This window comes from Sus scrofa, chromosome 3, assembly GCF_054392235.1.
Source record: "Sus scrofa isolate SSC_HxYL_T2T_F1_AM1 chromosome 3, Sscrofa_HxYL_maternal_Yorkshire_Landrace_v2.0, whole genome shotgun sequence".
Classification (NCBI taxonomy): domain Eukaryota; kingdom Metazoa; phylum Chordata; class Mammalia; order Artiodactyla; family Suidae; genus Sus; species Sus scrofa.
The window spans coordinates 58,901,977-58,927,318 of NC_139385.1; the positions used below are offsets into that span (position 1 = coordinate 58,901,977).

A 25,342-nucleotide genomic window follows, 5' to 3' on the forward strand; every position below is an offset into this window, starting at 1 on the left:
ACCCGGTGGTACTGGAAGTGACGATGCAAGTAGCTTGCTCCTATTGTAGCCGGCCTTGTTTCTTTATTGCTATGTGTTAATTTGATTTGTCGAGTTGGAAATCACGAAGTGTAAGGCGTAGTGGAAGAGGGAGACTTGGGGAAGCAAGACACTAAAATAACATTGTGAAAAATTGGTATGGAAGACATGTAGGCTACTGTTCACGAGATCTTTAACACATCTGGAAAAATGCAAATTCCAAGCAGGTTTTAATTTTGACCTAAGTGTAATAATAATTATGCAGTTTACAAATTTACTTCATTCTAAGTGAATTTCGTGAGGAAGGCTAGGAGAGCTCTTTTGTCATTGTGACTCATGTCAGAGTTATGATGCTGGAATCGATTTGGCCCTCCCCGAACGTACCTGTAGCCCAGACATTTTAACCTGGAAGAACTAGGTCAGTTTATTTGCTACTTCCAGTAGAACTCTGGGAGTACTGTTTCATTAGGCTCTGAAATCACACTGTCATCATCAAAACCTCTGAAAAGTGCAGAACCATTGATCGAATGTGTTAATCGGTCATTCTGAACTGAACCTTTACAATTTTCACATAATATCATAGGGAGACCTGGCTTCGGATCTTGCTTGTCACTGTACTTTCTAACAGATATTCTTAAACTGTGCTTTTTCTATACACACACACAAACACACACACACACCCTGCCCCCTAAACTCTGAAACTGTGATTTCAAGACCTTTCCATGCAAATCTGTTTATTCCAGCTATTTCTTCTGTTAATTCCACATTTTTGGTTAGATTAAAAGTGGAAATACTTCAGTAAAAATAGCACTGTGATCTGTTTGGAGGTGTAGCACTCAGATGCCAAGCAGCTGTTTGTGCAACACTGTTGAGTTGTAGGTAAATGCAAGTGTATCTCAAGAGCTAATGATACTTTTCCTAGCAGGAAAGATGACTGTTTTGTAAATGCAGTTTAAAATTGTAACCAGGGAATTCCAGTTGTGGCTCAGTGGCTAACGAATCTGACTCGAAACCATGGGGTTGCAGGTTCAATCACTGGGTTAAGGATCCGGCGTTGCCGTGAGCTGTGGTGTAGGTCGAAGATGTGGCTCAGATCCCGAGATGCTGTGGCTGTGGCGTAAGCCAGTGGCTACAGCTCTGATTAGACCCCCAGCCTGGGAACTTCCATATACCGCTGGTGCGGCCCTAGAAAAGACAAAATAAATAAATAAATAAAAATAAAATAGGAACTACAAACAGCCAAGCTAACAAAGCATGATAGGTGGGTTGCCTAGTTTCTGTTAGTGGTCTTTTGCTAGTTCATTTGGTCTAAAGGTGTTCTCAGGTGTGAGAAATAAAAGGATTTATGGGAAGGGAACTTTTTTGTGTGTGTGTTTTTTTTTTTTGCTATTTCTTTGGGCCGCTCCTGCGGCATATGGAGGTTCCCAGGCTAGGGGTCGAATCGGAGCTGAAGCTGCCAGCCTAGCCAGAGCCACAGCAACGCAGGATCCGAGCCACATCTGCAACCTACACCACAGCTCACGGCAACGCCAGATCCTTAACTCACTGAACAAGGGCAGGGACCGAACCCGCAACCTCATGGTTCCTAGTCGGATTCATTAACCACTGCGCCACGACGGGAGCTCCGTGAAGGGAACTTTTAAATTGAGAAATTACCGGTTATTTGTTTGAATTTTCATTCTGTTTTTGACGGTGAAATACTCACACTCCATAATTGAAGTTTGAGGGGAAAATTCCCAGTTGGAGCTGTTTGGGAAAGAGGAGAAAGACTAGGAAAGGGTTCCTAGGTGCAAAACAGGGCGGATGTTTTGGGGGTAGGGGTTGAATAGTGTTGGGGCCGAGGTGGTAGATGCCATTCCTCTTCTTACTTAATGTATTTTTATGGAAGATGTGTCCTAGGGCCTCTGTTTAGTAGTAGGTCTCCCATTTGCAGGAACTGGAGGGGGAAAACAAGATAGGAGACAGATGTGGTAAACATTTGAGTCAGTAGTCACTACCGACAGTGGCAGAAAGAAATCAGACAGTTGAAATACTCTTGATTCTAATCCAACTACTGAAGCGGTGTTGTGCATTAACCCGCTTGGGAATTTCAGAAGCTTAGACACAGGCCTGTAAGAACACTTAAGGTGCCCTTTTTGCCCCTCTCAGAGCTGTTCAGTGAAGGCTCTCATTTAACACTCTGTGTCCAGTTATACTTGAATTCAGTCATACACTTAAAATTTGATCAAGTTGTCCATTTTTTAGTGTTACCTTGATAGGGAGGCAAATAATAGGCCGTTCAACTGTGTTTTGGTTGTGCAGTGATTTCTTAAGCCTTTGTTTCATAGCTTGTTATATATATATATTTTTAGGGCTGCAACTTTGGCATACAGAAGTTCCCAGGCTAGGGAGCTTCAGCTGCCAGCCTACGCCACAGCAACTTGGGATCCAAGTGAGTCTCAGGTTATGACAACACTGGATCCTTAACCCACTGATGGAGGCCAGGGATCCAGCCGGCATCCTCATGGATACTAGTTGGGTTCTTAACCCGCTGAGCCACAATGGGAACTCCAAAGCTTATATTTTATTGAATAAAATATTCCGGGTACGGGTTACCTTTTTTTTTGGCTTGGTGTTTGCTTGCTTGCTTGCTTGCTTGAATGATTGATTGATTGTCTTTTTAGGGCCACACCTGGTGGCATATGACATATGGAGGTTCAGGCTAGGGGTTGAATCAGAGTTGTAGCCACCCACCTACGCCACAGCAACACCAGATCCAAGCCATGTCTGTGACTTACACCACAGCTCACAGCAGTGACGGATCCTTAACCCATTGAGTGAGACCAGGGATCAAACCTGCGTCCTTGTGGAACTAGTCAGATTGATCTCTGCTGAGCCAGGATAGGAACTCCTATTTTTTTAAAACGCAGTGAATTTTATTACATTTATAGTTGTAATCATAACCATTTTTATAACATTTCCATTCCAAACTGGTGTTTGCTTTAAAGGAGACACTGCTGAGGTTTTCATAGCTCGCTTGGAAGATTTAGATTTTGTTGTTCCAGTGAGTTATTTGGGGTCACTTCCATAGTGGAGCAGAGTTGAGAGTGCTTCGGGACAAGTGCATTTCTTTCACTGATAATGGAAGACGAGCGTGATTGTCCGACGGCCCCTGAATCACTCCTTTGGCTCTTCTGTGCAGTTTCTGTACCAGCTTGTTCTGGTACAAACTAATTCTGATACTGCTCACTTGGTCAGGCAGTGATGAGGTGTGAGGGTCTCTCTTTGAATGTGTGCTTTTTGTTTTTTCTTATGTTAGTAGTTTCTTTTCAGAATAATAAAGGAAAAACCTTGCTTTCTATTCTCTCTCTTTTTTGGGGGGGTGCTATTTTGTAGGGCGGTACCCATAGCATATGGAGGCTCCCAGGCTAGGGGTCGAATCGCAGCTGTAGCCACCGGCTTCCGCCACAGCCACAGCAATGTGGGATCCAAGCTACATCTGCAACCTACATCACAATTCACAGCAATGTGGATCCTTAACCCACTGAGCGAGGCCAGGGATCATACCCTCTTCCTCATGGATCCTAGTCAGGTTCATTAATTGCTCAGCCATGAAGGGTACTCTTCTATTTTCTTGTACTTAAGAAATCTTAAAAAATAGGAACTCATTAATTGAGAATCAGAAAGAAAACCCGAGAAAAGAAGTAACTTGTACAAAGTGACTGGCTCACTGATAGGCCAGGTATAGAAATCAGGTCTTTTAATGGTTAATCTGGTATTCTTACCACTTGGCTTCAATTAAACTATCAAACAAAATAACTTTTAATCACTATTTTTGGTCCTGGCTGGCATTCTTTGAGCTCAGGCCAACTCTTGTGGAAGAATAAATAGCTGTAATTTTTTATTAGAACGTTAAAAAAAATTTACAGGAACCAAAAGAGGAAGGAAGTTAAGAAATGTGAAAGGCCACAGGAAAATGTTCCATTAGTCTCCCACCTCTTTTTTTTTAAAAAGGTACAACTCATTGCTCTAGAAATTTTGAGTAAATAAGTGCCAGTAGTTTCATTAAGAAAAATAGCCATTTTCCCATTTTGTTTTTTTAGGGCATTCAGAATACCTAGTGTGCTATTAATTTAGATAGATGATCAACAAAAGGTCCTTTTGACTTAAAGGAACCTTTTTTTTTCCACTGTCAACTTGAGGGCATTTTACTGTTACACCTGCTTAGTCAGAACTGCATAAAAGGAGTTCCCGTCGTGGCGCAGTGGTTAATGAATCCGACTAGGAACCATGAGGTTGCGGGTTCGGTCCCTGCCCTTGCTCAGTGGGTTAACGATCCGGCATTGCCGTGAGCTGTGGTGTAGGTTGCAGACGCGGCTCGGATCCCGAGTTGCTGTGGCTCTGGCGTAGGATAGTGGCTACAGCTCTGATTCGACCCCTAGCCTGGGAACCTCCATATGCCGCGGAATCGGCCCAAGAAATAGCAACAACAACAACAGACAAAAAGACAAAAGACAAAAAAAAAAAAAAAAAGAACTGCATAAAAGCTGATTTAATTTTTTTTTTCTTCTTTGCTTTTTAGGGCCACACCCAAGGCCTATGGAGGTTCCCAGGCCAGGGGTCGAATTGGAGCTACAGCTGCCAGCCTACACCACAGCCACAGCAACACGGAATCCGAGCTGTGTTTGTAACCTGTACCATAGCTCACAGCAATGCCAGATCCCCAACCCACTGAGCAAGGCCAGGCATTGAATTTGCATCCTCATGGATACTTGGCGGGTTTGTTTCCGCTGCACAACAGTAACTCCCTGACTTAATTTTTTTGAGATTGTCTTCATTATTTTACAGTTAACCAGTTCGCCCAAAATTACAACAAGCTAGTTGATGTCTTATTTCTAGGTATGTCCTGTAACACTTGTACTTGAAGGTCTCTAACTTTGACAATAATTGGTAATTTGAGGAGGGGATCATTAGACAGGCAGTGTCTAAAGTGAAATTACTAACTACAGTGATGGCTTCATTTGAATAATTTTGGAACTTTATCTCAACCTCTACACTTTGGTCAGGACCCCTAGATGAGCCAAATATAATTATACTTATTTTTCTGTTTTCATGGTTTTATGCCTTCAATTTTCATAGACCTCAGTCTAGCATTTCTCAAATGTTGAAATGACTTTAGTTTTAGAGGCAGGAAAGCATTGACTATCTTTCCTTGATCCTCTTACTAATCTGCTGATTCTATTACTATTCTGGGAACAATCTCTTTTGTCCTTTCCTCCTTCTTATTACTTGTTTAAGTCTTTTAGATAGCAAGGTTTAGATAGCTATCCTGTCCAAATAGAATTTGGCACAGCAGGCTGACGAGATAGACGGTGAGAAATTTTTCCTTTCTCCACATATATGATAGTGACTGTGCAGTGGTATGCTAATGATGTCTGTCATGTCAGCATTTAGAATTCGAGACCCTCCTGAGATCCTTGAACTTGAACATAACAATCATTGACATTTTCATGGTGCACTCTGACTCCAGCATTCATATTGCGCTATTCAAAGAATGAATGTCATGCCTTGGCAAGATAGTCTTTTTTTGTAATCAGTGCCACCTCGTGACTTTTAATCATGTAGGAGAGGCTGGTTAAGCAGTGGATCAGAAGCTCTGTACCACCTTTAGTCTTAGAAGGACATTAAAAATACTGCCTGTAGTCGTATAGTTTAATTTTCTTATTGATTATGAGCCCCTAGTATATTTTTACTAAGCTGTTCCTGCCCCCTCTTCATTATGTGATAAGGATATTCAAGAGTTCTGCTTAATTTTTACTGAAGGATGCTTTACTAGTGCTGAAAAGTGCTGTAACTGCTTCCTTGTGGTGCCTGAAGTGTTCTCTGAGCAAGTCTAGCCATGCTTTACTTTTGCTTTCTCCTCTGCAAGATCTTATTGCCTACTCTGAAGTTCCTTCCCTATTTCTACATGGTTTTTGCAGTGGTGGCAGTCAATCCTGTTTTGTAACTTTTAATTCAAATTGGGACTTTTAAAAAAATGGTTAAACACTTTTCGTCAGAACATCAGTATAAATTGTACTGGTTTGGGTTCTTAGTTGCAAACAAAGAAGCTGATATTGATTACCTTAAACCAAAAAAGGAATTAATTGGAAAGGTGTTAGATTACTCAGAGCATTGACAAGACAGAGTACAGGCTGGCCAAGAGAACAGCTAAGACCTGGTAGAGATTGTTTCCCCTAGATCAGGTGCACTGCTGGATTCTCAGCTTCCTCAGGATCACTGAGAAAGTTGAAAAGGTCCTGTGCTTTGTGTTCTTTCCTCAAGATTCATACCTCTACTAGAGCCTCTGATTAACTCACTTAAAATAGGAGCTGCTGGGGGTTGAGAGGGAGGCTGTGGCCCAACTATTTGGGAATTCCCCTCAAATAGAAAAAGATTCCAGGCAGTCAGAACGACACATGTCCCCACATACAAATATTTTCATCTAAGTCCAAAGTTTACAATAAGAGAATTGGAATTTTAGAGCTAATGAGAAACCTTCAAGAAATGTGTCCTCAACTTTACAAGTGGAACAAGTGAGACTTTGCAGGTCAAATGACTTGAATAAGATCCCACCACTAGTTGGCAGAGCAAGGGCTAGAACAAAGATCTCACCATTGTGGTTTTTTTGTTTGTTTGTTTGTTTGTTTTTTTATCTTTTTATGGTGGCACCTGTGGCATATAGAAGTTCCTGGGCTAGGGATCGAATCCTACATCACCCCCATGGCAACACTGCATCCAAGCTGCAGCTTTCAGCAGTGCAGGATCCTTAACTCACTCAGGGCCAGGCCAGGGATCGAACCTGCATCCTCACCAAGACATTGGGTCCTTAACCCACTGAGGCACAATGAGAACTCTTTTTTTTTCCTTTTTGGCTGCCCCACAGCATATGGAGCTCCTGGGCCGGGCGGGGGGGCGGGGGGGACAGATCTTTAACCCACTGTGCCAGGCTGGGGGTCTAGTCTCTTTCCCAGCACTCCAGAGACGCTGCTGATCTTATAGCAAGCACCACAGCAGGAACTCCTACATGCACCATCTCTTTGAATTGTTCTAGACTTTTAATCTTGGGTTACCAGTATAACTTTGAATTTTTGGCTTTTAAAGTGATATACTAATGTAATCTTTCAATAAGAATTTGAATTATTGAGGCCTACTTTGATATTTATTTACTTAGTTTATTCCATTAACGTTTGTTGAGCATGTAATGTTTTACTAGGCACTTGCTAGGACCTGGACATAAAAATATTGTGAGAAAAAGAATGTATGTATACTTATAACTGGGTCACTTTACAGTGGAAATTGACAAAACATTGTAAATCAACTATAATGAAAAATTTTTTTAAATATGAAAAACTGATTCTGGGCCTTTAGGGAATTCATAGTTTAGTAAGGGGGACAGATCTAAAGGTAGATTAATTATAACATAATGTGATATGTTTCTGGAGAGGAATAACAATAAATACATGATTAACTCTGCCGAGGAGTTAACCTCGAACCTTGTGGCGTTTTTTGAAGGTTAAAGAGGAATGAAAAGAGCATTTCAGACAGAATGTATCAGTTGGTGTTGTCTTCAGTCTTGAATTGCAGAAGACTTATATATGACAATAGGTGGTTAGCAATCTTGCTTTCCTATCTGCTATTTGTAAGTTAAGGGGGAGAGTTCCTGTTGTGGCTTGGGTTAAGAACCTGGCCAGTATCCATGAGGATGCAGGTTCAATCCCTGGCCTTACTCAGTGGGTTAAGCATCTGGTGTTGCCACAAGCTTCAGCGTAGGTTGCAGATGAGACTTGGATCCAGCGTTGTTCTGGCTGTAGCATAGGCTGGCAGCTGCAGCCGCAGTTCTACCCCTAGCCTGGGAACCTCCATATACCACAGGTGTGGCCTTAAAAAGGAAAAGGAAAAAAAAAGAGTTAAGGGGAAAATACAAACCATGTTGTAAAAAAAATTATAAAATGTTTTAACTTTTTTTTTTTTTGTCTTTTTAAGGCTATACCTGCGGCATGTGGAAGTTCCCAGGCTAGGGATTGCATTGGAGCTGTAGCTGCCAGCCTACACCACAGCTTATGGCAACACTGGATCCTTAACCCACTGAGCGAGACCAAGGATTGAACTGGCATCCTCTTGGATATTAGTTGGGTTCTTAACCCACTGAGCCACAATGGGAATTCTTATAAAATGTTTCAGATATATGAAAAGGTTTAAAGAATATCATGAATATTACAATACAGTTATATTTAAGAAGTATTGTAAATACAATAAAAGCCTCTGGACCCTTTTCCAATTGAAATATTGTCTGTTTCCCCTGATTTTCATACAATAAATATTGTATTTCATTCCCTTCTGTGTCTTTATATATATGTATACATCCCTAAATGACATACAATGCATAAAGTTTGACATATGATATTGTTTTGAATGTTTTAAAGCTTTATGCAGTCATGAACAAAATACTTAAACTGAGTTCAGCAATATATAAAAAAGATTATATATTGCAGGTCCTTGTTTATCATTTTATATATAGTAGGTTACTTTTTTTCAGATTTTTTTATTTTTTTTGCTTTTTAAGGCTGCACCTTCGGTATGTGGAAGTCCCCAGGCTAGGGGCTGAATCACAGCTACAACTGCCAGCCTGTACCACAGCCATAGTCAGTGTCGGTGACCTAAACCACATCTCACCGCAACGCCAGTTCCCTGACCCATTGAGTGAGGCCAGGCATCGAACCTGCATCCTCACGGATACTACTTGGATTTGTTTCTGTTCTGTCACAAGGGGAACTCCCAGATTCTTTTTTTCTTTATTTTATTTATTTATTTATTTTTTGGTCTTTTTAGGGCTGCACCCGTGGCATATGGAGGCTCCCAGGCTAGGGGTAGAACTGGAGCTGTAACCACTGGCCCAAGCCACAGCCATAGCAGTGCCATATCTGAGCCGCATCTGTGACCTACACCACAGCTCACGGCAACACCGGATCCTTAACCTATTGAGCGAGACCAGGGATCAAACCTGTGTCCTCATGGATACTAGTCAGATTCGTTTCCGCTGAGCCGTAACAGGAATTCCTAAATTGTGTTTTTGACAGGAAACTTGGGAGTTCACATTGTGGTGCATTGGAAACGAATCCGACTAGGAACCATGAGGTTTCGGGTTCAATCCCTGGCCTTGCTCAGTGGGTTAAGGATCTGGCGTTGCTGTGAGCTGGGGTGTAGGTCGAAGATGCAGCTCAGATTCCTAGTTGCGTGGTTGTGGTGTAGGCCGGCCGCTACAGCTCCAATTAGACCCCTAGCTTGGGAATCTCCATATGCCATGGGTGCGGGCCTGAAAAGACAAAAAGAAACTTGTGTTCAGAATGTATAAAGAACTATGAAAATTTGACAGTAAAGACAACCTAGGTGTTCCCTGGTGGCTTAGGGGGTTAAAGATCTGGCATTGTCACTGCTGTGGCACAGGTTTGATCCCTGGCCCTGGAACTAACGCATGCTGTAGGTAAGTCCCCCCCCCAAAAAAAGAAAAAGACAATGCAATTTTAAAATAGGCAAAGATTTTGATCTTTCTCCAAAGAAGATATTCAGATGGCTCATAAGTACATGAAAATATGCTCAACATCATCATTAACAGATTACAAATGGAAAACTACAGTAAGATACCACTTCATACCCACTAGGGTTGCTAGAATCAAAAAGATGGACAGTAGGGAGTTCCCGTTGTGGCTCAGTGGTTAATGAATCCGACTAGGAACCATGAGGTTGCAGGTTCAATCCTTGGCCTCCCTCAGTGGGTTAAGGATCCGGCGTTGCCGTGAGCTGTGGTGTAGGTTGCAGACGTGGCTTGGATCCCGAGTTGCTGTGGCTCTGGAGTAGGCCGGTGGCTACAGCTCCGATTCAACCCCTAGCCTGGGAACCTCCATATGCCACAGGAGTGGCCCTCAAAAAAAAAAAAAAAAAAAAGAAAGACAGTAACAAATGTTGGCAAAGATGTGAATTGGAATGCTCATACATAGGTGGTGTGAATATAAAATTGAACAGCTGCTTTGCAAAATAATTTGGCACTTCCTCAAAAAGTTAAACATAAAGTTACTGTAACCCAGCAAATCCATCCCTAGGAATCTACCCAAGAAAACTGAATGCTATATAAAACTTGTATGCAAATATTCATAGTAGCCAAGAAATGAAAATCACCTAAATGTTCCATCACCTGATGACTGGATAAACAAAATGTGGTATATCCATACAATGGAATGTTATTCACTCATAAAAGGAATAAAGTACAGCCTGAATGAACCTTGTAAATATGCTAAGTGAAAAAAGCCAGACCCAAGAGACAGTATGTTGTGAGATGCCATTTATATGAAATGTCCATAGTAGGCACGCTCACAGATGCGTGGTTGTTGGGGCCTATGGGGAATAACTGATGGGCATAGGTTTCTTTGGGGGAATGATGACCGTGTTCATAATGGAATTAGTGGTAATGATCTTAAGACCTTAGGACTATACTAAAAAGTACTCATTTGTGTATAATGAAAGGATGATTCTTGTGGTATGTGAGTTATCTCTCTTTAAAAGGGGAGGAAAAATATATAAATACTCTTAATGTGGTAGAAAGACAACCCAACCAAAAAATGGAAAGAGAGTTCCCGCTGTGGCACACTGGAAATGAATCCAACTAGTATCCATGAGGATGGGGGTTCCATCCCCGGCCTCGCTCAGTGGGTGAGGAAACTGGCATTGCCATACACTGTGATGTAGGTTGAAGATGTGGCTTGGATCCCGCATTGCTGTGGCTGTGGCTCTGATTCAACCCCCTCACCTGGGAACTTCCATATATTTCAGGTGCAGCCCTAAAAAGCAAAGCAAAAAAAAAAAAGACAAAAGATACCATAGTCCATAAATTATAATAGTTAACATTTGGGGGCAAATTATATGCCAGGTACTAAGCACTTTACATGTAAATTTATTTAATTTTTTATAATCAACTTTGAAGTAGGTACTAATGTTTTCCCCATTTTACAGATAAGGAAATAGGAGTTGGTTATGTAATTTAGTATTCTAGTTGATGCATGTTGGACTGGATTCGAATTCAGGAACTCATTTTTATTCACTTTATAGTATTTTAAACCCACACTGTTGTGTACAAGTCTTTGTGTGGACATTTCATTTCACACGGCTGACTCCACCCACCACACCATGCTTTCCTTCTTTCCAGATCCATTGATGAGATGAAACGGTTGGAGGAAATGTCTATGTTTCAGACCTCTGGAGTTGAACGCCCCCCTCCGGAACCAAAATCCCAAACAGAAGGAAATGAAGATTCAGGAGGCAAAGAGCAACCATGGGAGATGGTGATGGATAAGAAACACTTCAAGCTGTGGCGGCGCCCCATTACAGGCACCCACCTTTACCAGTACAGAGGTGAGCCCAGCTTGGCTGCCTGCAGGTGTGGTGTGTTCCATGCCTAACAGGAGCACAACGCTCTGTTCCCATACTCCGTAAACTCTTCTATTTTGGTCGTTTCTCCAGAAATCTGTCCTAGTTTACCGTTTGTTGTTTTTCCTCTCCAGGATGACAAATGTCTTTGTTATACTTTGCTATTGCTTGTCTGTGTCCTACTTTGCTGCCCCAGTATGACTTGTAGTTTCTGAATCTTTAAGGTCTATCAGAACTCTCTAACTGAAATGAAGTTAAGTGATAGGAATAGAGTGAGTGAGGGCAGTATGGCAAATCTCTCTTATTCTTCTTTCCTGTCATTCTAGTTTTTGGAACCTACACAGATGTGACACCCCGGCAGTTCTTCAATGTTCAGGTGAGTCCATTTTTCTTCCCAGATTTGAAGTCACTAAGCCTAGAAGTCCATCTGCCATTGTTCACATAACTAATATCTCTGACCAATATATCAGAAGACATTGACTTTAGTACCTCCATCCCTCATTCCCTGTATCCCTCATTTCACTGCACAGAGCCTCTGGGTAAACTTTGAACTTATGGTTTGCCCAGTGTGGATGAGCTTGTTCTCCCTCTACAGGGCTAGTGGGAAGATCAAGCAGAGAATGGATTTGAGTGCTTTAATGCATTTTTTATGGCTTTATAGCTTGTTTGTTTTTCCTAAACAATTTGAGGCTAAGTTACATACCCTTTATTCCAAAATCCTTCAGTGTGTATTTCCTAAAACTAGACATACTCTCTCACTAGCCACGGTGCCATTATCAAAGTCAGTAAATTGAACACTGATACAACACTTAAAAGAGTCTTTGTATTCCAGTTTTCTCTCTTGGCCCAAAAATGTCCTTTGTGGCATTTTCCCCTTCAGTACAGAGGCAGTCAGGATTTAGTTTTCTGGCCCTTGTCCACAGTGAAGATGTCAACACCCACTACTAATACAGAAGTGAACACTTGCCCCTAAGCACTGAATTTTGTCAGTCTGTTTTGAATTTTTATTGGTTCAGATGTGTATGATATGTGTCTTATTTTGAAATTCCTTAGTTACTAGGGAATCTAACTGTAAATTTAAAAAATTAAAAAAAATACGCTGCTGGCATTTGTGTGAGGTGTCTGCTCATACTTTTGGACTTTTTATCTATTTAGAACTTTGTAGAATTATTTCACCCTTACATATTTATATCGTCATCTGCTGTATTTTCCCCGAACATTCTACTACACTATTTTTTTTTTTTTTTTGGTCTTTTTGCCATTTCTTGGGCTGCTCCCACGGCATGTGGAGATTCCCAGGCTAGGGGTCGAATCGGAGCTGTAGCTGCCGGCCTACACCAGAGCCACAGCAACTTGGGATCCAAACCGCGTCTGCAACCTACACCACAGCTCACGGCAACGCCAGATCGTCAATCCCACTGAGCAAGGCCAGGGATCGAACCCGCAACCTCATGGTTCCTAGTCGGATTCGTTAACCACTGCGCCACGACAGGAACTCCTATACTATTTTTTTCTTACACTTTTCTTTGGATTGTCTTTTTCTTGTTAAGATTCACTTTCAAGATAATGGTAAGGGCTTTTAAGAGATTCATCTGTAGTAAACACTGCCTTTTAGGTCAGATCCCTGTTTCAGAAGGTCCTTGGTTCAGAGGCCCAAGCATCTGGAAAAGTCTTCTGCAGCTTTGTTTTGGGTCTGTTGGGTCTTTATAGTCTTTTCTCTTTCCACAGCTGGATACAGAGTATAGAAAAAAGTGGGACGCCCTGGTGATCAAGCTGGAAGTGATAGAGAGGGATGTGGTTAGTGGTTCTGAGGTCCTTCACTGGGTGACCCATTTTCCTGTGAGTATTTTCACTTCTGGTTTTGCTTTATCACGTCCCTGTGAGGCAGAGCACTAATCCTGTCCCTCCTTTTCTTTAGTATCCAATGTACTCACGGGATTATGTGTATGTTCGGCGCTACAGCGTGGATCAAGAAAACAATGTGATGGTGTTGGTGTCACGGTATGTATGGTGATCTGTGGCTCCTGCCAAGTCTCTTTACCTACACCCTTTGTCCATATATGTCTGGAGGGAGTTTGTCTGCCTAATGAGTGAAGCCGGGACCCTGTGTATCCCAGTTGGAATTGGTGACTGCCTAAAAGGATTTGAAGGGATATAAGCTTTTCATTAAATGAATCCTTTAGTTACTTAATGTTATCATTAAAAGAAGAAATGCTGTAGTTCTTATTGTGGCTCACTGGGGTACAAACCCAACTAGTATCCATAGAGATGCAGGTTTGATCCCTCGCCTCGCTCAGTGGGTTAAGGATCTGGTGTTGCCATGAGCTTCAGTGTAGGTTGCAGACACGGCTTGGATCTTGCACTGCTGTGGCTGTGGTGTAGGCCGGCAGCTGCAGCTCTGATTCAACTCCCAGCGTGGGAACTTCCATACTGCAGGTGTGGCCCTAAAAAGAAAAAGTAAAAAATGCCTTCTTCAATACTAAGTCTAGTGGGAGTCAGGAATCACCAAATTAACTCACTTGGTTTTTACAACCTAGTTTATATTCATTCTTCTTGTTGACTTTACTGTTTTATTTTTAAAATTAGAACCAGCCTTTTAGATTTTCCTCTTAACTTTAGCTCTAGCTCCCATGCTCTTCTGCATGGGGAGAGTCCTAAGAGTTTCCTTCACTTCTCTCCTTCCAGGGCCGTGGAGCACCCTAGTGTGCCAGAGTCCCCAGAATTTGTAAGAGTCAGGTCGTATGAATCCCAAATGGTTATCCGTCCCCACAAGTCATTTGACGAGGTGAGTTCTACATCATCCAAGAGGTGACTTTTGTCAAGGAACGCCTTTTATCTGAACTGGGCCGTGCATGGGTTGCTGGAGTGCAGTGGTTCTCAAGCCTGACACACATCAGAGTCCCCTGGAGTTTATTAAGACAGAGCTGGTCTGTGGCCTGAGAATTTGCATTTTTTTAAGAAGTTCCCAGGTGAGGCTGACGCTGCTGGTCTGAGAACCACACCTTCCAGGTGTACCTGGAAGACACAAGACAAAGTGGTGCTGGCCCACTGGCTCCTATTATCTGAGGGTTGGTTATGAGAAGATGGTGGCCCCTGACTCATCAGCCGGCCCTGAGCCCTGTTCTTGAGAAACCAGAACAAGCACCTTTTCCATCAAAATTTCACCACAGTGGGCAGAACACTTAATACCTTTCTGGACTCCTGTTTCCTTGTCTGTAAAACGAGAGAGTACTGCTCTCTGCCTTCTTTGAAATTTTATGATCTTTCTTTGAAAAGGCTGGTTTTTTTTTTTTTTTTTCAACTTAGTGTGGTGTTTAATGTTTGATTTTTTTTTAGCCAGATCTCTATTGAATATACATGTTGATTACAGTGGTTGCCATTTTTAGTTTTCTTTCACTTTATTTTAAAAAACTTTTTTTGGTAGCTCAACTAATCCTTGGACAGAGCTTCCTTGCCTGCCCGCTTGAATCTCTCATAAGCATCCTATCTTAATAAATCTGTTTCTTGCCTATCAAAAAAATTTTTTTTAATTATAGTTGATGTGCAGTGTTCTGGCAATTTCTGCTGTACAGCAGAGTGACCTAGTTACACACATATATACATTCTTTTTCTTGTATTTTCCATCATGTTCTACCACAAATGATTGGATAGTTACCTGCTATATACAGCAGGACCTCATTGCTTATCCATTCTAAATGTAATAATAGTTTGTATCTAACAACCCCAAACTCCCAGTCTATCTCATTCCCCCTCCCCCTTGACAATCACAAGTCTGTTCTCTATGTCTGTGAGTCTGTTTCTGTTCTGTATATAGGTTCATCTGTGCTATATTTTAGAGTCCACAGATAAGTGCTATCATATGGTATTTGTCTTTCTCTTTCTGACATAGTATGAGAATCTCTAGTTCCAACCATGTTGGTGCAAATTGTGTTCTTTTTATGGCTGAGAGGTATTCCGTTGTATACATGTGCGACATCTCAATCCATTCATCTGTCAGTGAACATTTAGGTTGTTTCCATGTCTTGGCTATTGTGGATAGTGCTGCAATGAACATAGGGGTGCGTGTATCTTTTTGAATGTTTTTCCCAGATACATGCCCAGGAGTGGGATTGCTGGGTCATATGGTAGTTCTCTATTTAGTTTTCCGAGGAACCTCCATACTGTTTTCCATAATGGTTGTACCAGTTTATATTCCCACCAACAATGTAGCAGGATTCCCCTGTTTTACTTTTTAATGGCTTTGTTTCTCCCCATCACTTTTGTTCATTTTTAGAACTATATGACTGTGTTCTCTTAGCATGGTTTTGCTGTTTTCAGCAAGCTATTTTATTTATACCACATAAAGTAGGACTTTATGACAGAAACAGTGGTTTGCCTCAATAAGTGTGTTGTTTCTTGTTTTCCTGGAAGATCTACGTGTTTACTTCTGTACCATTTTTAGAGAGGTATTTCTCAAACCATGGATTGCTACCCATTAGTGGAAGACAACATTAAAGTAGTACTTAAAGAGAAAAGGAATAAATGGAATAGAAACTGAATGTAAGCATATTTCATGAAACTGGTTTGGTTATATATATATATGAATGTGTGTATGAGAGAGAATGAAAGAGAGGAAGAGGCGTTCCCTCCTGGCTCAGCAGGTTAAGGATCCAGCGTTGTCACTGCAGTGGCTCAGGTTCAACCCCTGGCCTAGGAACTTTCACATGCTGTGGTGCAGCCAGAAAAAAAAAGAGAGAACTGGGTTGCAGTGTAAAAAGGATCATTTACAGTGTGTTGTAAATACAGTTAAAAATGTTTGAAAGTCCTTGCTTTAGAAGCTAGAACAAGAAGGCTGCTGTTGGATGGAGTTCCCTGGTGACTCAGCAGGTTAAGGATCTGGCATCGTCACTGCAGTGGCTTGGGTCAGTGGCTGTAGCTTGGGTTCAGTCCCTGGCCCAGGAACTTCTGCATGCCATGGGCGTGGCCAAAAAAAAATAATAAAGGCAGTAGAATAGTATAATGAACACTTTGTATCCATCCCCAGCTCTGAAAATGGTCAAACTCATGGCCAGCTTGTTTTATCTGTGCTCTTTCCCATTTCCTTCTCACTCTCTGGGTTATTTTGAAGCAGGTTCTAGTTTTGCTATAGAAGAATCCAATAGATATTTCAGTATTTATCTCATACAGAAAAGATTTTTGAAAACATTATATCATATTCCCAAATATCTGTAGTGTTCATATTTCCTGATCATCCCTGAATTTTTGGGTAGGTGGCTTATTTGAATAAGGATCCAAATAAGATCCAGACATTGAAATGTGTTCACACTGTAGCTTTGAAATGTAGCTTGTATCTATCTCTTGCCTTCTCCCTCCTTTCTTCCTTTTTCTCAGTTGCAATTGTATCTATTGAAGGAGGGGCTTCTTTGTTCTGGATCTTGCTGGTTGTATCCATGTTGTGTTAATTTAACATGTTTCTTTGTCCCCTGTGTTTCCTGTATATGAGTACTTAGATCTAGAGGCTTGAACAAATTCAGGTAGTTTGTCTGGGCAAGACCATTTATTAGAAGGCAGGTGGTGTCTGATTGTCCTTTGTGAATTTCGAAGTGATCATTTTTGCTCGGATCCACTAATTCTTTTTTCTTTTTTTCTTTTTTTTTTTTTTTTTTTTGGCTTTTTGCCTTTTCTAGGGCTGCTCCCACGGCATATGGAGGTTCCCAGGCTAGGGGTCTATAGCTGCCGGCCTACAACACAGCCACAGCAACTCGGGATCCGAGCCGCGTCTGCAGCCTACACCACAGCTCACAGCAATGCTGGATCCTTAACCCACTGAGCGAGGCCAGGGATCGAACCCGAAACCTCATTGTTCCTAGTTGGATTCATTAACCACTGAGCCATGACGGGAGCTCCCAGATCCACTATTTCATTAGAGGTTACAAAATGCTAATGGTGTGATTCCTTTATTCTTTCTTCATTTATTTCCTTTTATGAGGTGAAATACCTTAGAGAAAATTTCCTCATTAACTATTTGGTTTCCTATAGTTCACAGAGGAAGGAGGGTAAATAAGAGAAATATTTGTTTCCTTCATTTGCTAGTTTTTAAAATAATGAATAGTGATCATTCAAAGGTAAAGTTTTTGGGTTTTTTTTTTTTTTTTAAGAAATGCAATTAGAAATTCACAAATTTAAACATATTTGATTGGTCTGATCTATTATAATTAATCTTACTGATGCCGAAATTGTCCCATTATTGGTCATTAAGAGCCTCTTATTGGCTGGATTCCTTTTGACTTAACCTCAGGAACTTGTCTGCTTTCTGGTGTTATAAGATGGTCCAGGTTCATCTTGTATAGTTTTAGGTGTATAACCCGGAAATGAACATTTCTTTCTTTCTTTCTTTCTTTTTTTTTTTTTGTCTTTTCTATGGCTGCACTCGCGGCATATGGAGGTTCCCAGGCTAGAGGTCGAATTGGAGCTGTAGCTGCCGGCCTATGCCACAGCCACAGCCAAGTGGGATCCGAGCCGCGTCTGTGACCTACACCACAGCTCACAGCAATGTCAGATCCTTAACCCACTGAGCAAGGCCAGGGATTGAACCTGCAACCTCATGGTTCCTAGTTGGATTTGTTAACCACTGAGCCGTGATGGGAACTCCTGGAAATGAGCATTTCTTCTGGGAGCTCTAGTTCCCTTTAAGGACACTTCATTTAAATACCGCAGTTTGGCTTCTAGTTCTCATAGCTCCAGGCCTGCTCATTGTTTATAGGTCTTTTCAAAAGATAGAATTAAGTAATAAGTTTTGTTTGTTTACTTGGAAGGTACTTCTTATTGCCCTCCATCATGCTCCATCACAAGTGACTGGATATAGTTCCCCTGTGCTATTCAGCAGGATCTCATTGCTTATCCACTCTAAATGCAATAGTTTGCATCTACAGACCCCAAACTCCCAGTCTATCCCACTCCCTCCCACTCTCCTTTGGCAACTACGAGTCTGTTCTACAAGTCCGTGAGTTTCATTTCTGTAGATAGGTTCATTTGTGCCATATATTAGATTCTAAATATAAGTGATAGCATATGGCATCTGTCTTTTTTTCTTGCCTTTCTTAGTTTGAGAATCTCTCGTTGTATCCATATTGCTGCAAATGGCATTATTTTGTTCTTTTTATGCCTGAGTAGTATTCCATTGTGTATATACACCACATCTTCTTAATCTGTTCATCTGTTGATGGACATTTAGGTCGTTTCCATGTCTTGGCTATTGTGAATAGTGCTGCAGTGAATATAGGGGTGTGTGTATCTTTTCAAATGAAAGTTTTGTCCAGATATATGCTCAGGAGCGAGATTGCTGGATCATATGGTAATTCTCTATTTAGTTTTCTGAGGAACCTCCATACTGTTTTCCATAGTGGTTGTACCAGTTTACATTCCCACCAGCAGTGAAGGAGGGTTCCCTTTTCTTCACACCCTTTCCAGTGTTTGTTATTGGTAGACTTATTAATTATAGCCATCCTGACCAGTGTAAGGTGGTACCTCATTGTAGTTTTGATTTGCATTTCTCTAATAATTGGCAGTGTTGAGCATTTTTTCATGTGCCTGTTGGCCATCCATATGTCTTCTTTGGAGAAATGTCTATTCAGGTCTTCTACCTATTTTTTAATTGGGTTATTTGGTTTTTTGCTGTTGAGTTGTATGGGTTGTTTGTATATTTTGGAGATTAAGTCCTTGTCAGTTGCATCGTTTGTAACTATTTTCTCCCATTCCATAGGTTGTCTTTTTTTTTTTTTTTTTATGGTTTCCTTTGTTGTGCAAGAGCTTATAAGTTTGATTACATCCTATTGGTTTATTTTAGTTTTTATTTCTATTGCCTTGAGTGACTGACCTAAGAAAACGTTTGTACAGTTGATGTCAGAGAATGTTTTGCCTATGTTCTCTTCTAGAAGTTTTATGGTGTCATGTCTTAGGTTTAAATCTTTAAGCATTTTGAGTTTATTTTTGTGCATAGTGTGGGGGTAATAGTGAGTTTTAAAGTCACTTGAAACGAGTCCTCTCTTTGAGGTTTTTCCTACCAACTCAGTTCATAGTTAGATTCCTTGCCTTCCATTTTATTTTGACTTTTAGATACTGCTTTTTAATATAATTGTTTTATTAAGTAATAAAAAAAATTGGGAATTTCCTGTTGTAGCTTAGCGGTCACGAGCCTGACTGATATCCATGAGGATGCGGGTTCAATCTCAGGCCTCACTCATTGGGTTAAGGATCTGACGTTGCTGTGAGTTATGGTGTAGGTCACAGACCTGGCGTGGCCGTGGCTGTGGTGTAGGCCTGCAGCTGTGGCTCCAGTTCAACCCCTTGCCTAGGAACTTCAATATGCCACAAATGTGACCCTAAAAAGCAAAAAAAAAAAAAAAAAAAAAAAAATTGTTTCCAAACTCAAATTTGTAAAATAAGAAATAGAGTAATTCAGCTTATATCCCTGTTCCTTCTGCATAGTTCCTTCCTATAGGTAACCATTCTTTTCAGGTTTGGCTTCCTTTTTTCAGTATGAACAGTAGTGGGTGAGAACCCAGGCCTTTTTGACTTCCCAGTCCACATGTTTTATAGGAAGAATGAAGTCTTTGACATGCACCAGCTCATTTAGGTTTACAGCCAGCCTTTCTGGTCAGTGCTGTTATGTTCCCATCGTGCAGGCTTTACCTCTCCTTCCTCTTTGCTTCTGTGGTATTCAATCTATAGCTCTATTATGGCACCTATTATCCTATTACTTGGAAACTCCTGAGGGCAAGGACTAGCATGTTTTTATTTCCTGTCTGGTGCATAGCACTGTACCAGACATGTAGCAGACATTGAGATGTATGTTGAATAAATGAATAAAAGACTGAACATCTCAACCGGGGAATAAAGATGGACTTTGGTGTAAAGGCATGGGAGTTTAGAGTCCTAGTGCTGCCACCTGCAGTTACAGCCAGTCTGCTTTAAAAAGTGCAGACTGAAAAGTGGAGCATAATTGGCTCAGACTTCTCCTGGGATCAGGGCACATGTAAATCTCTTTAATTCCTGCCCTTCACCGAGCCAGAGAGAGTGGGTGCTTGCGCCCGGTGGTCAGAAATCTGGGTTCATCTTGGCTGTTGTTGAGTATGGGGGTGCTCATGGGCAGTAGTCTCTTAACCTCCTCGTGCTCCATCTCCCCGTCTGTAAGATGGGGGATAACAGTGCCTACGTCATAGGATTGTTGTGAGGAACTGGCACAGTTCCTGACACATGGTTAAGCACCATGTAAATATTTGCTGTGAGTAGTAATAGTAGTAGAGTTAATATCATTTTGGTAAAGATTAAGCTATTTAAACATTGGGGTCCTCAGGACCACCCCTGCATTCAAAGATTCACTAGAAGGACCCCAAGGACTCGGCTTATAGTTGTCCTCATGGGAAGATTTACTGCAGTGATGTAAGGATGCTCAGCTGTTCAAAAGAGGAAGACACGGGCAGATCTGGACGCTTCCTCCTGCTCTCCTGCCCGCGAGGGCTCATAGAGCACAGCCCCTTCCACACACACACAGCTGTAAAACACAGCAACATGTGTGTGATGTTTCTGCCTGGGGAAGCCCATCGGAGATTCGGGGCCCAAGATTTGCACTGGTGGCTGGTCACACAGGCACCTACTGCTTAGCACATCCTAAGATCCCTGCCCCTATCAGGAGGAAAGCAGGTGCTTGGCGTGAAGCGTGTTGTTTGCACAGACACAGGGAGCCACCCCTAGCACTTAACTCTTGACCGTGGACAGTCGGAGCCTAGTTCTTGGCCCCCAGCCAGAGCCAACCTCTCGGGTCTTATTAACTCTTTTCTGCTCAGGGTGAAGAAATGCCATTCTCTGCCCAGAATCAGACCGTGTTTATTCTGTGGTACTGGATATGGAGGCAGGGTGCGGGCTGATTCAGTGCTTTTCATCTTTGCTGTTTTTCTTTTCCAGAATGGCTTTGACTACCTGCTGACGTACAGTGACAATCCCCAGACTGTGTTTCCTCGCTACTGCGTTAGTTGGATGGTTTCCAGTGGTGAGTGGGTACTTGCGTATAAGTACAGGGCCTGGGCTGAGCATTTTTTTTCTCTAGATTTTTAGTGGCATCAAAGAGATTAGTACTTGTCTCTCTGGAGCCTTTTCGAGAACATTCTTAAATGCCATTTTGAAGATATCAAAGCTTCCAGCTGCAGTTTGGACGGATGAGATTTCTGGAGTCCCAAAAAAGAACTTGTGCCCAGAGGGAAGTTGAACAATATTTGCTTAATGCCATCAGTATGGACTGTGTGCACTGATACATTTAATTTTTTTATTAGATGTGTTGGAAGCCACAAAACCTAGCACAGAAAATGTGGTTATAGGATAGTCACCTGGAGAAGGGCCCCCCCGCCCTTGTTACTTACAGAGGCCGCACCTCCCTGCCATCACTGCCCCTCTCCCTTCTAGTCTCTCGACTTAAAAGCAGCCTCGTGATTTTCTTCTCTCTGGTTCCCTCTGGGGGAGAATGGAGAGGAGCTTCGTTGTTTCTGTTTGACATCCTCTGACAGAATTGGCAGATACTTAGGCTGTGCCACTGATGATCAGTCATATTTTAATCACTTAAAAGAGAGCCTTTGGGACTCATGTGGCCTGATCAGAACCCCTGGTTGTCTGTCAGTCAGGTGGTGATCTCTGTAAGGAGGCCCTGGCTCCCAATGAGGAAAGGTACCTAGGCCCTTCTAATTTGGCACCCACTGCTGGTTTGTGTGTTGTCCTACCCAGACTACCTTCTCTCCCGACAGGCATGCCAGATTTCCTGGAGAAGCTGCACATGGCCACTCTGAAAGCCAAGAACATGGAGATCAAAGTGAAGGACTATATCTCGTCTAAGCCTATGGAAGTGGGGAGTGAAGCCAAGGCCACGGCCCCATCTTCCGAGCGGAAGAGTGAGGGTAGCTGCGGCCCTGCCCGGATCGAGTATGCTTGAAGACCTTTGGGATAAGGAGGGACAGGCTGCTTCCAGCCCGGGCTCTTATCACTCCGCTGCAGAATGGGGCGTGTATTAGAAGGTGTCTGCTGTAACCACCAGTGCAAGATAATTCAGTACTTGTGTCCGGTCTCATTCAGAGCCCTGCTGCTCTTTATCAAAGCAGGAGGAGGAGGAGGCATCTGGGGGGACATTGTCATGTTCTCAGGCCAAGCATTTTGATTTGCTTGTTTCACTGAGCAAATCTGGAACCAGCCGCTCACCTCAGGCCAGAGGGGACAACCTCTTTTGCTTCCCTGAGCGGTGTCCTCTGCCCACATTCCATTCTCAGCCTCAGTTCTGCAGCACTTTGGGTTTCCTTCAGTTCTGGAGGACCAACTGGACGGTCGAGTCCCAGCGGGGGTCATGGGAGCGCTCTTGGTCGGAGTCCTGATCTTGAGCGGGTGTGAACTGTTGCTTGGCAGTGCAAGTGCCTTGTCCTCACCTCGCTCCCATCTCTAGGGACATAGAGTTTGTACCAAGAACTGTCTCTCTTTGCCTCCCATTCACACTGCGTTGACTCACCCACCCAAAGCAGTTTCCTTTCAATTGGCCAGTTCTTCTGTATTCATGTGCTCTATTAATTCAGGTTTATGCCTCCTTCTGTAGCCCATTTACCAAGAACATGGGGAAATTAATCCTTTTAGACAGGAAATCTCTGTATCATCAGTGTTTTTGATAAGAGTCAGTGGAGATGCTCAAAACATAACACTTTGGCTCGGGGGTTCTTTTGTTTGTTTTTTTAACCTTTGTGTTAAAAGATGGGAATTGGGGAGTTGAATAGGATTTTTCCATAGTCCGACTGTATAGCAAACACTGTCTTGATTCAGGCATTAGTTTTCACACTTCAGGTCTGACTGAGTGCTGAGGACATGTCCCTCTTGGAAGGCTGACGGCCGAACAGTGGGGACTGCTCCCTTGGAGCCCTCAAAGCTGTAGATAAGCTGTGTGAATGGACAGATGTAATCTTGTCCCGGATGCTAATATAAGGGGATGTGGTTTATATGACCCTCTTATTCCTCTGAGAAGTTTTTCTTCCTATTCTGAGTCAAAAGCAGACCACACTGTTCAGATCAAGTCACAATTAGATGGGATCCGTTTGGTCTGGCTGATCTGGCTTACGGCCATGCTGCAGTCTGACTGGAGAATCGGCAACAGGTTTCAAACCCTCTTCCCTCCTTTTTTTTCTTAGAATTTGAATGACCAGATTCTCCCCACCCCTTTTGTGTTGTTGAAGAGGAGAACTAAACCTGAGACTAACTTTAATAAAGCCCCTTGACCTTTTTGTCGTGTAAGTTTTGTGCCAGGGAAGGCCCTGTCCCAGTGGTTCTTACCTTCTCTGCATCGTTGGCAGAGCAGAGGGATGCATTCTTTTCATTTCTCTCCTCACTTCCAGGACCTGCCAGAAGCAGGGAAGAGCCCCTGGGTTATGTCTGAACTTAGCTTCCAGCATGTGGGTGGTGTGAGTGCACAGGGGTTCAGGGGCTGGATGTTGCTCACATTGTGCTTTTGGGCATTTTGACTCTGCACTTGGGACTGTACAGTTACTCATGTCATTGTAATGATTTCACTCCTGACTGTGACATTTTTATCAAATGTGTGAATAAATACGTAAGGATTGGGATGAAAGAGTGTGTCTTTGGACAGATGTTGGTGGGGAAATCTTGTGTATTGGGCTTATCATTCCTTTCTGATCATAAAGTTGAAAAGAAGTATGTTCTGCTCATAGAGTTGGCCCTGGAAGCAGCAGGGCTTGGTCTTTCTTGGTAACTGACAAACTGCTTACCAACCACTTGGTTTAAACCATGACCCCTTTCCAGGTGACCAGTTTGGCAACTGAAAACAAACCACCTATTTCTACTTTCTCATCTGGATCTACTAGTATCTCATACCTTTCATTTTAAGAGAAGAATCAGGAGTTCCAGTCGTGGCCTAACGGGTTAAGAACCCAACTGGTTTCTGTGAGCATGTGGGTTCCATCCCTGGCTTCGCCTAGTGGGTTAAGGATCTGAGGTTGCCTCAAGCTCTGGCATAAGTCACAGATGTGGCTTGGATCTGGCGTTGCTATTGCTATGGTGTAGGCCAGAAGCTGCAGCTGCAATTCAGCCCCCTAGCCTGGGAACTTCCATATGCCGCAGGTGTGGCCCTAAAAAGGAAATAATAAAAGAAGGATTGGTGGAGTTACTGCTTTGGTGCAATGGAATCAGTGGTGTCTCTGGAGTGCCAGGACTCGGGTTTGATCCCTGGCCCAGTGTGGTGGGTTAAGGATCTGGCATTGTTGCAGCAGCTGTGGCGTGGGTTTCAACTGTGGATTGGTTCTGATCTCTGGCCCAGGAACTCCATATGCTGCTGGGTGGCCAAAAAAGAAGAAAAGAAAAGGATCAGCTTGGAGGAGACAGCGTTAGAGCTTTGTTGATAGTATAACTTGGGCGGGAGTGAGGAAGGAGGGGACTCTGGCACGATGGGGTGCACTTCAGGACCCCAGCTGGAGAGAAGGTGATGAGCTCAGAACCACCACAGGGGGGTAGTCAGAGCACACAGGCACCTCTGCTGGAGTGCGGATTGTGCACACAAGGTAATTCGATACCTTAGAGACACTTTGCACATAACATGGATTTTAAGTTTGTGGTTTTTCCTGTGGGAGACAGCGAGGGGAACACAGATGCATACCCAAACTACAGAGCTCTTTCCTCACTGGAAAGGCATCTCTGCTGGCGGGCAGCTTATCAGGTTGTACACCTGTCTGTCTCACGGACGTCTGGAGAGCTGGTGGTTCTGGCCTTCACCTGCTGCTCGTGGAGGCCCCTGCGTAGCTCCCCGCCATTCTCCAGGGTCTGTGTGAACACTTCTGTGGAGAAGCTCTGAGTTGTTACTGAGAACAACTTTTCC

General features: G+C 42.7%; 1 protein-coding gene across 4 annotated transcripts in view; it reads left to right on the forward strand.

The window, feature by feature from the left end:
• STARD7 (StAR related lipid transfer domain containing 7) overlaps nucleotides 1–24,082 on the forward strand; it is a 40,002-nt gene extending 15,920 nt beyond the window's left edge. For all 4 annotated transcript variants that reach the window (XM_085018501.1, XM_085018500.1, XM_003124844.7 and 1 more), the window contains 7 exons: nucleotides 11,237–11,442; nucleotides 11,784–11,833; nucleotides 13,186–13,296; nucleotides 13,376–13,458; nucleotides 14,143–14,242; nucleotides 21,400–21,484; nucleotides 22,230–24,082. In XM_085018501.1, the coding sequence (XP_084874627.1) occupies nucleotides 11,237–11,442; nucleotides 11,784–11,833; nucleotides 13,186–13,296; nucleotides 13,376–13,458; nucleotides 14,143–14,242; nucleotides 21,400–21,484; nucleotides 22,230–22,414 (820 nt within the window). In that variant the 3' untranslated portion in view covers nucleotides 22,415–24,082. The remainder of the gene's footprint in view (nucleotides 1–11,236; nucleotides 11,443–11,783; nucleotides 11,834–13,185; nucleotides 13,297–13,375; nucleotides 13,459–14,142; nucleotides 14,243–21,399; nucleotides 21,485–22,229) is intronic.
• The last annotated feature ends 1,260 nt before the right edge of the window (nucleotides 24,083–25,342 follow it).